Source organism: Tamandua tetradactyla, chromosome 17, assembly GCF_023851605.1.
Source record: "Tamandua tetradactyla isolate mTamTet1 chromosome 17, mTamTet1.pri, whole genome shotgun sequence".
NCBI classification, from domain to species: Eukaryota; Metazoa; Chordata; class Mammalia; order Pilosa; family Myrmecophagidae; genus Tamandua; species Tamandua tetradactyla.
The window spans coordinates 44,187,211-44,202,416 of NC_135343.1; the positions used below are offsets into that span (position 1 = coordinate 44,187,211).

Consider the following 15,206-nt stretch of genomic DNA (forward strand, 5'->3'; position numbering starts at 1 on the left):
TTTCTTGCTGCCAAGGAAAAGTCATATCCGTTGCCACCCTGCAATGAGCAGGACTGATTTTAAACACAAGCCAGAATTCTGATCTCCACCCCTTTTGCTAAACACTAGACAAACACTGTTCTATTTCAAGCATGAAAACATTAACTTTCTACCTATATCTGAGTTTGTGTGGGAAACTTAATGCCCCTTTCCATCCTGTAAGAGCACTGGTCCTTATATACATGTCTCCCCTCTGTGACTCCTTGAGCATCTTTCCAGAGCTATGGTCTGATACCATTTCCATGAACAGAGGTCAGAAACAATCAGGGCAGGGGGCAAGCCTATTGCTCCTGAGAGCCACCAGCCACAACTCTCCACTTTGCAACATGCTAATATAGGGCAAAGTGGAGCTCCATGATGGAAGAGGACAGAAGCTGGTCCAGTGCCTAAGACCACAGGGGAAGGAGGGCATGAGAACTCAGGGGTCCTCCTGTTCAGCCCCGGGCACTGAAGTCAAACATGTTTCCCCTCCAGACAGGGGCAGCCTCTGCTGTACCGGGCTTCGGCTCTTCTCAGCGATGACGCTTGCCAGGAGCTGTGACTGAGGCCCTGCTGACTTCACATCTTGCCGGTTTTGTTCTCGAATCTGTATGGAAAGGGGAAGTAAAAAGTGAGTTTACTGTTTAGTTTCAGAGTGTGGCATTTGGGAAGAAGGCCTTCCAAGGCATATTCTATCAGTGTTTTCTGAGACTGTGGGTCTAGAAAGATCCTCCAATGGGGTTGAAGCCTGTCATCCCCATTTCTGACACAATTAGTCTACTCTTAGACACTGTCTCTATAACTGTTTCAGGATGAATTAGAAATTAATCTAAAACACCGTATTTTCTTTAACTCTGAGAAGGTAGTTGTAAGAGGTGAAGAGTGAAACTAAGCCTAGCAGATCCTTTGAGGGAGCAGTTCTCAAATTTTAATATGCCTAAGAAGAATGCTGAGAATTTGTTTAAAATACAGATTCCTGGGGCTACCTGCATTTACTAATCAGAATCTATGGAACGTGTGGCCCAGGAATCTGCATTTGAAATCAGCCACAGGGAGTCTTTGGACCACACATTAAAACACTGTTCTGTGAGCAAACCTGACCCAATGGAGATTGTCTGTTGCAACTTAAGTTTTTAAAATAACATTAGAAACAGAAATGAGTAAACTGGAAGGCAAAGGCCCAGAAATAAGTATAAAGAATCTTGGAAATCTTAAAAATAAGTCCAAAGGAACATAATAAATTCATAAAAACTCAATTTGTTTGCAGGTCTTTAGGATACATGTAATGTATAAAGTGAGCACTGATGTATGTAAGAGGATTATATAAGACTACATGAGAGAGAACAGGTTGAGTTCATCCCTGCTCCATGGAACAACTAGAGAAGTGACAGAAAACAACCAAGACAGCAATTCCAGGGTGCAAGTGACCAGAGAGGGTCTTTTACACTATATAGGGAGGTCCTGGATGAAAAAGCAAAGAAATTGGGATGGAGAGAATGGGGTGAGAGAGCTTGGTTGTGATTCCATCTGGGGCAAGCAGCAGCAGGCAAGAAATAGCAGGTTTCAAAGAAGTGGGGCCAGCCTCCACAGCTAGCCTGGAAGATCTTTTCTCTTAGCTCTGCAGCCAAGAGCTTCTGTGGGGAACCCAGGAGCCAGAAGACTTGGTTTGCCTGCCCACAGACCTTCCAGCCAGTGCACAGTACCTGCTCCCAACCCCTGAGACAGGCCGCTGTGGGTGCCTAGCTTTTTTGCAGAGACAAGGGGCCCTTGTTTTGGGAGGAGGGAGAGATGCAGAGTAGAGCCGGTCTGACAATTGCCTAGTGAAAGAGACTCATTGGGTCCTCCTATTGCTTGTCTTTCTCCATGAAGGCCTGGAGCCCTCAGGCAGGCATGGGGGGAGAGGTACAGTTGAGGAAGCGAACTGAGCCACACTGTGCCACCAGGCTTTTCCGGACTGGCTGAGGGCAGGCACAAAATACTCAGTCCCACAACCCAAGGTCATCTCAAGTGAGAGCCTGGCACCCACCAGGATTCTCCACTGAGGTGCACACTACCCAACCCCATCCCTGGGGGTTGGCTGCTTTCAGCACACACCAAGACCAACAGCCCAGGTAGGAATTGCACAGGGTCTCCATCCTGCTCAGCCAGGTGTGACAGTCAAGGAGAGGTGGGCCAGAAGGGAAGAGGTGGCCCAAGAGCACCATCTGCTGGGAAGACACGGAAAGTACAGTCTGGCAAACTACCTATCTACCTAGCTTTCAAAAGATCTTCAAGGAGAGTTCCATGCATCTCTGCATGAGATCTGGGCCTTGGTTTGGCAGGGGATTACTGACAAACCAAGGGCAAAAGGAAACCTTCAATGCAAACCCAAGCAAATACAAAACCTTAGATGAGCAAGGGAAATCTACCTTCAAAATAACCTTATCAAGATAATCATGTGCCTTGAAGCCAACAGAAAAATCACAAAGCACATGAAGATGCAGGCAGATATGGCCTAGCCAAATGACCAAATTAACACACAAGAGGAGACCCAGAATTTAAAACTACAAATCTCCTAATACAAATCTCCTAAATAAATCCAGTTGGTTGGTTAATGACATAAAGGATACCAAGGCACTAGAAGAACATAAAGAAGAATTTGAAAGAATAAATACAAAAAGTGCAGATCTCATAGAGATGAAAGATACTGTGGATCAAATTAAAAATATATCATAGACACACAACAACAGATTTGAACAGGAAGAAGAAAGAATAAGCCAACTAGAGGACAGGACAACTGAATTTGAATGCACAAAAGAACAAATGGCAAAAAAGATGGAAAAATTGGAATTGGATTTCAGGGAAATGATGGACAACATGAAGTGTACAACATCAGTGTCCCAGAAGGAGAAGAGAAGAGCAAAGAATTAGAAAGATTAGTTGAGTAGGTGATGGGGAAAACTTCCCAACCCTTACAACAGATACAAACATACAAATCAAAGAAGCCCAACGAAATCCAAATAGAATAAATCCAAATCAGACCCACTCCAAGACACATAATCAGACTCTCAAATGCTAAAGAGAAGCAGAAAGTCCAGAAAGCAGCAAGAGAAAAGTGACTCACTACATACGAGGGAAGCCACATAAGATTAAGCTGGGACTACTCAACAGACCCCTTGGAGGAGAGAAGGCAGTTGTATGATATATTTAAGATTCTGAAAGAGAAAGACTTCCAGACAAGAATACTTTATCCAGCAAGGTTGTCCTTCAACAGTGAGGGAAAATTTTCACAGACCAAAAAAAAAATGCTGAGAGAATTTGTTAACAAGAGACCTGTCCTACAAGAAATACTAAAGATAGAATCCTGTCTGCTGAAAAAAAAAAAAAAAGGAGAGGGAGGTCTGGAGGAGGGCACAGAATTGAAGAGTATCAGTAAGGATAATTTAAAGGACAAAAAGAGAGAGGGAAAAGAATATATAGATCTGACAAATAAAAACCAGAGGATAAGATGGTAGATTAAAAAATTGCCTTTATAGTAATAACTTTGAATGTTAATGGAGTAAACTCACCAATTAAAATATACAGATTGGCAAAATGTATTTAAAAATATGATCCATCTATATGCTACTTACAAGAGACTCATCTTAGACCCAAGAATACAAATAGATTGAAAATGAAAGGATGGAAAATGACGTTCCACGCAGTCTGTAACCAAAAGAAAGCAGGAGTATGATACTAATATCAGACAAAATAGACTTTAAATGTAAAGATGTTATGAGAGACAAGGAAGGACAATACATATCAATAAAAGGGACAATTCACCAAGGAGAAATAACAATCATAAATGTTTACGCTCCCAATCAAGGAGCTCTAAAGTACATGAGGCAAACATTGGCAAAACTGAAGGGAGCAATAGACGTTTCAACAATAATAGTGGGAGACTTCAATATTCCACTCTCCTCTATAGATAGAACAACCAGGAAATAGAGAACCTAGATGTAATAAATGAATTAGACCTAACAGAAATAGATTGTTATACCCCCAAACACCAAGATATGCATTCTTCTCTAGTGTTCATGGAATGTTCTGCAGGATAGATCATATGCTGGGGCAAAAAAACAGGTCTTAATAAATTTAAAAAGATTGAAATTTTTCAAAGCACTTTCTTTGACCACAACAGAAGGAAGCTGGAAATCAATAACCACCAAAGAATGAGAACTTTCACATATATATGAAACTAAATAACACACTTTTAAACAACTTGTGGGTCAAAGAAAAAATTGCTAGAGAAATCAGGAGCTATTTGGAAATGAATGAAAATGAGAATACAACATATCAGAACTTACGGGATGTGGCAAAGGTAGTACAGAGGAAAATTTATTGCCTTAAATGCCGATATTAAAAAAAGAAGAAAAGGCAAAAATTGAGGACTTAACTGCTCACCTGGAGGAATGTGAGAAAGAACAGCAAACTAACCTCAAAGCAAATAGAAGAGAAATAGCAAAGATTAAAACAGAAACAAATGATCTGGAGAACAAACAAACAAACAAAAACAACACTAGAAAGAATCTAATCTTTGAGAAAATCAATAAAATTGATGGACCCCTGGCTAGGCTAACAAAGAAAAAAAAAGGAAGGATGCAAACAAACAAAATCAGAAATGAGACAGGGTTCATTACCACGAACCCTGAAGAAATAAAAAAAAAATGATAACAGCACACTATGAACAACTAAATGCCTACAAACTAGACAACTTAGGCAGAATGGACAATTTCCTAGAAACACACAAAAAACCTACACTGCGGTGAAAAGAACTAGAAGAGTTCAACAAACCAATCACCAGTAAAGAGATTCAATCAGTCATCAAAAACCTCCCAACAAAGACTACATGAGACTACGGCGCTTGGTGCCTGGAACACAGTCTGGAGTAGTTAGTTTCTTCCCCCCATGAGGCATCTGGGATGTCAGTAAATCAAGCATACCTTGGAAACTTGGCTCATATATGTAGGACCTGAGCCACTCCCTCGTGGGAGAAGAAAGCACAATGAGCAAGTGCTACTTTACCTTGTTTCGCATGTCCAGCACTTCTTGAGGGTCGGTATAGAGAGGCACAAATTGGTTTGGGTTTTCAATCCGAATCGGCATGCCACTGCTGGATTTCTCCACCTCATCAGCCTTCATCCACTGAACAAATACAAGGTCAGTTTGGTAAAGCAAAGGATTAAGGCTCATGCATCTCCCCCAGGGGTCCACCCCCATGAGATCTGGGCCCATTGGCCTTCTTGGTAGGTCAGCAAGCCTATTCATAGATGCTTTCTCCCCCTGGGCCTCTTTGATGTCCATCTCCAAGGGGAGAGATGGGCAAAAAAGAACCTATCTGCCAAAGAAAGCTAGGCCAGCAGTCAGCCTTGATGACCACTGAAGAACAGAGGTCAGAACCTTGGTAACCAGCTTTGAACAGGCAAGCAATCACTTGAGCTTCAGTATTAAATAACTCATTGATTTAAATTTGCAGGGCTTCATTTTTTATGAAGAGCTATTTTATTTGACTGCCAGCTATTTTTATATTAATACATGTCTGTGAGAGAGAGAGAGAGAGAGAGAGAGAGAGAGAGAGAGAGAGAGAGAGAGAGACACAGAGAGAGAGAGAGACAGAGAGGGAGGGAGGAGACAACTTATATAAATGAATATCCCACCCATCTACTGGATTTGCATCAGATCTTCAGTCCGAATGTTAGATACCTATGCCTTGAATTCTCCTCTGGATGTGGGAGCAAGAAGCAAAATCAACTGCTCCTGGATTTTGTGCTGCTAGAGGAGACCTGGATCAGCCATCGGCTAGAGAAACCTGCTCCTCAGACACAGAAGTTCATTGTAGAGATTCAAGAAAGAGGCGATGTGGTGGTTTGAATGATGTACCCCAGAAATCCATGTTCTTAAACTTAATCTATTCAAGTGTGAACCCACTGTAAGTAGGATCTTTTGATGGGGTTACATATGAGTTAAGGTGTGGCCCAACCCAATCAGGATGGGTCTTAACCCTTTTACTGGAGTCCTTTATAAGCAGAATGAAATTCAGATGGATAGAAAGCCACAGAGGAAGCAGCCAGAAGGTGAGATTCAATGGAATCCAAAAGAGAAGGTAGAGGACCCACGTGACAGAAAAGCTAAGGACTAAGGATTACCAGCAGCCACCCCAGAATATCACAGTCTCTGGAGGGAAAGCATCACTTTGATGATTTGGACTTTTTCTATCCTCAAAACTGTGAGCCAATAAATTCCCACTGTTTAAGCCAACGCATTGCATAGTATTTGTCTGAGTAGCAAAGAAAACTAAAACAGGTGGTTCTGCTCCCAGGTACCCCATAGATACTCTAAGAGGAAACTGTACTAACCCAGAACCAAGGGAGATTTGTTCTGTTCCCCTTTCAAAATCACGTAACTCCACAAAACACACCCTGCAGTCCAGGAGGCCCTCCCCTCTCCCATCCCCTTACTGTGGTCTTGGGCCGGGGGCTGCCCATGCTCCTCTGAACCTCATCAGCCACGTTGACCCGCAGGTAGGTGTTGGGGGTGTTGAGCCAGCGAGTCTTCTCTTTTTGCTGTTTCTGGGCATGCTGCCGCAGTGCAGGGACTGGAACACCATCCTCCTCAAACACAAAGGCTGTAACGGTGGCTGGAATCTCCACCTCACTTTTGTGTTTGGTTTTCTCTTGAACAAAGGGGTGACGGTATGTGTAGCCTGTTCTGTAACCCTGAAAAGGAAAAACATTAAAATCATTCGTTTATGGGGAAAATGGTATATACACGTGCATATGCACATACTCCCTTCCATAATACAGGCCAGGCCTTGCCACTTATTTGAAATATTTCAGAATCTTCCCCTCCTTTTGGTCCCCCAACCCCTCACTCCATCCCCAACAAGGCTGCTACTCAGGGCTGAAAAACAGCCCTAGAATCTCAGGGACCAAACAGACAGAGCTCTTTACCCAAACAGAACTCCAGCTCTTCATTTGCTCCAGCAGTTCTCAACTTTGGTTGCATATTGGAATCACCCGAGAAAGCTTTTTAAAAATATTGATGCTCAGGTCCCACCTCAGAGATGCTGATTTAGATGAACAGTGGTGCACAGCCTGGTTTATTCTAACCCTCCCTTCCTTATCTCTCAAGCTTCTTAACGATGTCCCTTTTATAGCCCTGAAATATGACTTAAGGACAGCCTTGTCTCCCAAGAGAGACCTTTTCCAACAAAGGCAGAGCTGACTTCTGCTTAACAAATGTACAGGAATCTAGGCAGTTTCAGAACAAAACTCTGTTTTGTCTTCCATGTTTATTATTTGTTTATTAAAATGGCATTAAGGTATTTTCTGGCTATAGAAAATACAGATTCACATAGAAAAAATTGGCAATATAGAAAAGAATAAAGAAAAAAGTGAGTTTTATATAAAATATCACCCTCAGAGACAACCACTAAAAATCTTTGTGTCATCTCTCTTTGCATACATGTATGTGTGTGTGCAAATACATATATGCATATATAAATAATTCCATACTACATAAACTTTTTTATAAGCTGCTTTTCCAACTCATCAGTATGAGGCTTTTTTATATTATTGAATTTATAAATATACAGTAATCTTTAAACATCTGTACAGTATTTCAATGAATGACATATAATTTAACCAATATCCTACCAATGTCACTTTGTTTTCAAAACATTACAAACAATCCTGAAATGAGTATCCTTACAAGTTTTTCTTTAAGCAATTGAATGATTTTCTCCTTGGAATAAATTCCTAGATTGAAAATTAATGGGTCAAAAATGCACATATTAAGGTTTTTATGTATTATCATGTCCATCTTTCCAAAATGTTGAGCCAAGTTAAACTTTCCCATCAATTTTCTTCACCACCCTCCATGAATATTGTTGCGCTTAAAAAAAAATTGGCAATCAGATGAGTTACAAATTAAATCCTCTTTTTTTAATTACTAATAAAATTGGATAAAATGATTTTTAATGGTCATTAGGATTTCTTCCTTTATAAATTGTCTGTTTATGTTCTTTGTTGATTATTCTTTGAGATGTTTATCTTTTTCAGACTGATTTGTAACATCTATTTGTACATTAAAGATCTTAATCTTTTGACTGTCACAGATGTTGCAAATATTTTTCTACCCATAATTCATGATTTAGCCTTGTCTATGGTGAGGGGAAGAGTCTATAGAAATGCAAATTTTGAATTTTTTAATAAATTCATGTCTGTTGATGATGTCATCATGATATCAGACTTTCTAGACATGCTTGTCAAGGGCTTCCCCAGCACAAGATTACCAAAAGTATTCATTAATGTTTTTTAATGCTTATTTGACTTCACTTTTTATGTTCAAAGTTGTTATAAATTAGGAATTTATCTTGTTAAAAGGAATAAGGGAGCAATCTAGCCTTGTTTTATTTCCCAAGTGGCTGGTAGTCTTTTTCCCACTGATTTATAAAATGCCAGCTTAGGATATGCTAAATTCTCATATATTTTCAATTTATTTCTAGACTCCCTAAGCTGTTCCTTTGATTTGCCTCTCCATTCTTCACACATGCTACACTGTTTAGTTACTAAAACTTTATAACAACATTACCACGTGATGGGACAAGGATCCCTAATTGCACTTCTAAGATTTTCCTATTTATTCTGAATTTCATCTAGAAGAACATTTTGTTAAGTCCTTATATCCTCCCCCATTTTTTAGGGAATTATATTGATTTTATAGATTCGGGAGCAAGTGATCTCTTTATTCTGTCAAGACATTCTAACCAAGAATAAGTTACAGCTCTTCACCAATTTCAGAGAAACTTGGTTTCTCTGATGTCTCTTGGTAATGTTTTACAGTTTTCTTTACATAGGCACTGCTTAACTTTTAATGATTCTGTCACATTTGCAAATGGGATTATTTTCTCCCATTATCATGTTTTCTATGTTGTTAATGTTAAGATTCAAAAAAGCTACTGATTTTTGCATATTTTTATAATCGGTCATCTTCAATTGTCCAATTAGTATTTCTTTCAGTTGATTCTTTTGGACTTTATAGACATGTAGCCATATTACCTATAAAGGATAATAATTTTGTCTACTTTCCGATATTTATACCTCTTATTCTTATGCTTAACTGCTTTGAGTTGCGTTCTCAGAACAATATTAAATAATAGTGCTGAGAGCATGAATCATTTTTTCCTGACTGTAACTGAAATACTTCCAGTGTTTCACTTTGATGCTGGTTCTTGTTTTGAGATAATTTTAATCATGTTAAATAAGGTCTTCCTGTCCTATTTAACAACTATTATTTTTAAATATCGATATTGAATTTTTATCAATTTCATTTGATATTTATAAAAAGATGATCCAATATTTTTATCCTTCGGTTTATTCCTAGCAAGGTATTTTTAAAAGATTTATAATACTGAATCATCCTTGAATTCCAGGACTGAACACTCATTTCATTATTGCATGTTATTATCCTAATGTTATGTTGGATACTATTTTCTAGTTTTCATACAGCAATTTAATTCAACATTCAAAGTGAGCTTGAAGAGAGAAGGAGGTAAAAAAAAAAGTGAGCTTGATCTAAATGTGTTACAATTGTTATGGGTTTTGGTATCCTTTCACTCTTCTCTAAAGCAGTTTAAATCACATAGGAATTGTCTGTTTCTTAAAGGTTTGAAAAAATTCCTGCATGAAACCCCACAAGGTGCTTTATTTTGGCATAGATGACTCAGCACACAAACTTCACAAGAGTTGCATTTTCAGTGCAGATTATGCCTTTCATCATTATAAAGTGACACCCCTTGTGGAGATGATCTGGAGGAACTAGAGGTGGGGATATGAGTTAATTACTGCAAAAGCCTAGACCTGATAAAGAGGGTTCCAACGTGGTAACAGTGAGGATGAGGGAAATGAATCAGATATAGAAATGTCACAAAGACAGATTTCATCTTTCACTCCTCTGAGCAAGGCTAAGAAGTTAGAGTTTCTTCCTGTAATTAGGTCCTCATTGTATATGCTGTCTTCACATTCTTAAATAACCTCCTGCTTATATTCCATATTATTAACTAAACTGTTAGTCCCTAGAAGAAAGAAGAATGTCTTAAAATTCTTTTGTATTCTTTAAAGGACCAGCCCACTCCTAGATACATACCAATTAACTCCTTACAAGAGTGATTGATTATTTATTTATTACATTATTTATTACAAAAGGCTACTGTTCTAATGCTGCTTCCTAGGAATAAGGAAATTAGTAGTATTATTACTTTCTGCACTGAAGTCATGAGATTAGAAAGAAAGGCAGAACTAACTACATAGGAGGAGTGTGCTAACCACAGTGTAAGAGAGGCTCTTTCATTTTTAATGGATTATTACTTCTAATTCCAACTGATATCTTTTTACCCTTCTACAAAAAGCACTTTGTCAATATGGTGACACCCACAGCCCTTAGAAGTGTGTGGTAAAAGCCACTGTTTAAGAAAACTCAACTACTATTAGAATGACCTCAGATTCTAAATCAAATTGCCAGTCAACGAGGCATCAACATCATAACCAGGACACTGGCAGTTCTCAGGCCCACCTTGTCAGTGCCTTGTGTTGCCTGGTTCTGGGGGCTAACTCTCTATGGACTGGCCTGGAAGGGCAATGGTGGGAGACTCACCAGGTTGTCCAGCATCCTCATGAGGGCCTCAAACTCATGCTCCCCCAGCCTGCTCTTCTGCATGGGCCCGAAGGTACTCCCCGCCCACTGCACAGAGCCCAACTCATGGGGCCGGTGCTTCTCCTGTTCCAGGAGGATAAGGTTCTCCACTCCTCCTGCGCTGGACAGAGCAGACACCTGCAATAAACAGCAGAAGGGCCCTCAGCTTGCATGCATGTGTGAGTGCACACATACTCACACACATCCCATGCTGGTAGGTGCAACAGGAGAGTAGGGGGTCAGGATGGAGAACTTAGAGCAGGTATGTCTAGGAAAGTGAGCTGAACTTGGCTTTTTCTTCCTGGTAGAAAAACCACCCCAAGCTTGTTGGACATATATCCAATTCCAGGGAAAGAGTTGTTAGTAGTTTTATTACCATCTGTTCTTAGAGACTACAGTGAAAGAGGAAATAGCAAATGTTAGACATTAAAAATAACACAATATAAGCGTGCACGGGGTTCAGTGGTAGAATGCTTGCCTTCCATGTGGGAGACCCAGGCTCAATTCCTGGACCATGCACCAAAATAATAAATCAATAAAAATAACACAATATAGAAGACTGAAAGGCCACCTGGATACAGCTCAACTTCAAATTGTGATTATTTCTGGAGAAGGAAGGAAGGATGAACTGGGAAATGGCTCCAAAGAGGACTTCAACTCTTGTCTGTGATATTTTCTTTCTTTAAGGGGAAAAGACCTAAAGCAAAAGGCTATTAATGTTTATTAAATCTGAGAGGTGGATAGTGGTGTCTACTATATAATCTGTACATTTTTTGTGTGTGAAACATTTCCCACACCTTTCAAAAAGTCACTTAAAGAAACAAAATGACTTCTAGGCTAATGAAATTTGAGTGCAGTCTGAATGAATTAAGAGGCCTAAAAGAAGGTGTCTGTCCGCAGTGGGCTAGTCAGCTGAGGAAACATAGAAATAGGAGACAGATGAAATGCTGAGAGTGCACAGCCAGGCACACGCAAGACTCAGGGCACTTTCACTAACAGATTTAGAGTCTGTCTCACTGTCAAGGTTCCCTGGGGAGGAGACAATGCCCGTGAATGCAGGCAATTCACCTTGTGTGTTAGGGTAAGAGGCATATGTATGTGTCAGGTGATTTTAGAATGATACTAATAAACATTCAATTAATCTAACTAATTCCCTTATTTTCTAATTCCATGCTCATCTAACATAACCGTACATTCTATTTATTCCCATGATATCACCACTCAGATACAACTGGTTATGATTTGCCTTCCTGGTCAGTTACAGCTACAGAGGGAAATGGTGGTTTTCAAGTATTTCAGGTAGAAAGTCGAGTATTTTGCACTGTACATTAATACCTTAGCACTTTGATTAATATTTGATTTTTCCATGTGGGCTTGTTAATAGGGAATTTCTCTAATAATATAAACTTTCAGTGTTCTTGGTTTTGTGACAGCTGCTTTTTACTGAAAATGAAAGTATCCTATTTAGTTTTTTGACAAACACAGATTTATGAACCCCTAAGAATCTGGGTCAAACCCCAAAATGTGTTAAATCCATCAGAATGCTAAATGTCTCCCACGAGACTTCTTGAGGTCAGCCAGGCCACCTTCTCCAAATGACCCACATCACCTGTGAAGAGAGGACAGCAAGAGCACTCACTTCCCGTGCCCTCCTCCTGCAAGGCACATCCAATTAGAGGCTCCATTTTTATTTTAAGACAACCCCATTCCCTGGCAAAGACAGTCTTGTGTGATCAGCTCTTTGAATTGGGAATTAGCCTCAGAGGTCATTTATTCCATCCTCCCTTGTTCAAGATCCTAGTCTAACATCCTTAAACAGCAAGAGCACTCACTTCCCGTGCCCTCCTCCTGCAAGGCACATCCAATTAGAGGCTCCATTTTTATTTTAAGACAACCCCATTCCCTGGCAAAGACAGTCTTGTGTGATCGGCTCTTTGAATTGGGAATTAGCCTCAGAGGTCATTTATTCCATCCTCCCTTGTTCAAGATCCTAGTCTAACATCCTTAGGAGGTCAACTCCATTGCTGTCCAAATGTTAGCAGGGCCACAGGGAGTTGTCATACTCTACCTTCTTACTCCGTTCATTCACTGTCCCAGTCCTGCCCTCACTGCCCTGTTTCCTTATTCTGAAATTCCTCACGCCCAGCACTAAGGCCGAGTGTGAGGGAATGTGGTCTCAAAGATCATGATTCCCAACTAGTTGATCAAGCACCTAAGTCATCCTAGACTCCTATCTGGCCATCACAGGGCCTCAGCCTCTGGCCAGACCCCTCTGGGACCCTGAAATCCTGCCACGAAGTACCTGCTCCCTGCAGGGAGGACCAGGCCTATCCACAGACCTTCCCTGTCCAATCCCTAATGCCCTGGAGAGATGACACAGTGCAGTGTTTAAGGGCATGGACTCCGGAGCCAGACCACCTGGCTCGGTCCCTTATTCACTGTATGACCTTCTATAGGCTATTTAACCATTCTGTGCCTCAGTTTCCTCTCCTTTAAAATGAAAATGCTGGTACCTACCTCATGAGGATTATTTAAGGTAATATTTGTAAAGCACTTAGAATTGTGACTGGTACACAGAAAGTACCATATAAATGTTTCTGATAAAAAAAATTCTGAGGTTTTACCATGAAAGGCTGAGAAGAAATATCACATGGGACAGTCAATAATGGAGAAGGAGAAGAGAGAACTGCCCATATCCTTGCAAAAGCTGCCTCCTCCCACCACCCTCTCCCTCCATCAGTTTCCATGGTGATGGGTAACAGATGGAGAAGAACTGCCTGAGCTTCTTCCCATCTGTTTGCAAGCTGAACAGGTGCTGCCTCTCCCAGCTGGGGATGACCCAGTTTCTTAGAACCCCAAACTAATGGGGAGCAAAGAGAACACAGCCCACTGGAGAACTGAATATACTCTTAGCCTCGAACCACTTAAATGACTGCTACATGTTTGCTTGCTTGCCAAAGGAGGAACCTAGGGCCAAGATGAGAACCACAGAGATTCAGTGCTGGCCATTACATCCAAACTGACCTGGCCAGGGCTGCAACCCTGATAGTGCCAGCAGATTGCTGGTATGTGGCTCATTCATGCCCAATCCACCCACACCTCTGGTCTATTCTTTTCTGCTTCCTTTCCCATCTTCCAGCCTTATTCCTCCTCCTAGAAAACTCCCTACCCCTGCTATCACAAAAATAAAAGACACTTCTGTTCCATTGCCTGATACATTTTTATAAGGTCGCATCAAACCAGCTCTCAAAAGAAAGTGACAGTGGCTTTGCCCTTTGATTGGTCCCCCAACACCCCCAGTTGCTGGATGGCCATTCTGCCTTTGGATAAATTGCACAGTGGACACTTCGGGGGGATCTGGAGACTGGGAGAATGTATTTCACTATCTCTGGGATACATGGACATCTCTCTCTTATTCATTTTATGGCTGGACTGTCTTCTCAGAGATGAGATTTTTTTCCATGAGCTTCTTTCTCATGGTAGCCTCTTCTGACAAAGGAAGATGGGGAGCTCTTAAGAGTTCAACTGTGGGAAAGGGAAAGCTGGCATATCAGAGGCTTTGCCAGATTCTACCATTGAGCAAGGGCCAGGGCTCAGGGGCAGCATCCCTGGTTGGTAGGGGGCCACCACATCAGAAAGACATGGCCCTGTGTCTACCTTCTCTACCTGTCTCCATTTCCAGGGCAAATTTCACATCAGTTCCTTGAATGCTGCTTCATCACTGTCTTAGCTGCCGTCTCAACGTATTCCTTTAAAAAACTATTAGAAACGCACATGTGGAGCTTTCATGAGTGATGCTTCTTCCCCTAGGGTAACTGCTGAGAGAAGGGGCAGACATTCTTCCTTTAGGCACAGTTCTGCCCACACCGGCCAGCAGAGGGCAGGCAGGACACTAAATAGGCCCCGAAGGAAGCTGACTCACCAGGATCAGCCAGCTTGCCCGCTGCCAACTGAGCTCCAAAAATACCATCAGCACCATCTCCTCTTATCTGAGAAACCCTGTTCTCAACAACCCTATAGGTCCCACACCTACAGCTGAGGAGAGAAGGCTCATATTAGGCAAGTCCCTTGCCCAAGGGCCTACAGCTTAGAGTTGGGATGAGGCAGCCCAGGTCTGCCTGCTTAACCCATCTTCTCAGAGCTGGGCAAAACTCATACTCAGCTGGACCAACTTGACACATTGAAAAGAGTGTACTTGGCCTACCCAGCACCACCCTATTGTCTGGAAAAACAATGGGATTTGATGGGTTTTCCTGTTGCTTCTCTACCAACTCCTCTAAAGGTCCCATCGGCACTGGCATTCCCCAGGTTCCTTGCCTCCTTCCATTAGGGGAATTTCATGGCTCCCTAGACATCACCTTGGGGTTGCCCTGGATGTTCAGGCCTGCTCTCAACTCTTCTTTCTGGACTAGACCATGCCCCTGGCCTTTGCCTTCTCCCTCCCCCACCCCCAGCCCCAAAAGGCCTGTGTGGTATCT

At 41.4% G+C, this 15,206-nt stretch overlaps 1 protein-coding gene across 1 annotated transcript in view; it reads right to left on the reverse strand.

The window, feature by feature from the left end:
- The window catches only part of ADD2 (adducin 2), a 57,462-nt gene that overhangs the window by 16,376 nt on the left and 25,880 nt on the right, over window positions 1-15,206 (reverse strand). Inside the window, exons 9-12 of the mRNA XM_077134498.1 lie at window positions 10,690-10,866; window positions 6,495-6,752; window positions 5,062-5,181; window positions 536-625 (exon numbers count right to left, since the gene is read on the reverse strand). Coding sequence (XP_076990613.1) covers window positions 536-625; window positions 5,062-5,181; window positions 6,495-6,752; window positions 10,690-10,866 — 645 coding nt within the window. The remainder of the gene's footprint in view (window positions 1-535; window positions 626-5,061; window positions 5,182-6,494; window positions 6,753-10,689; window positions 10,867-15,206) is intronic.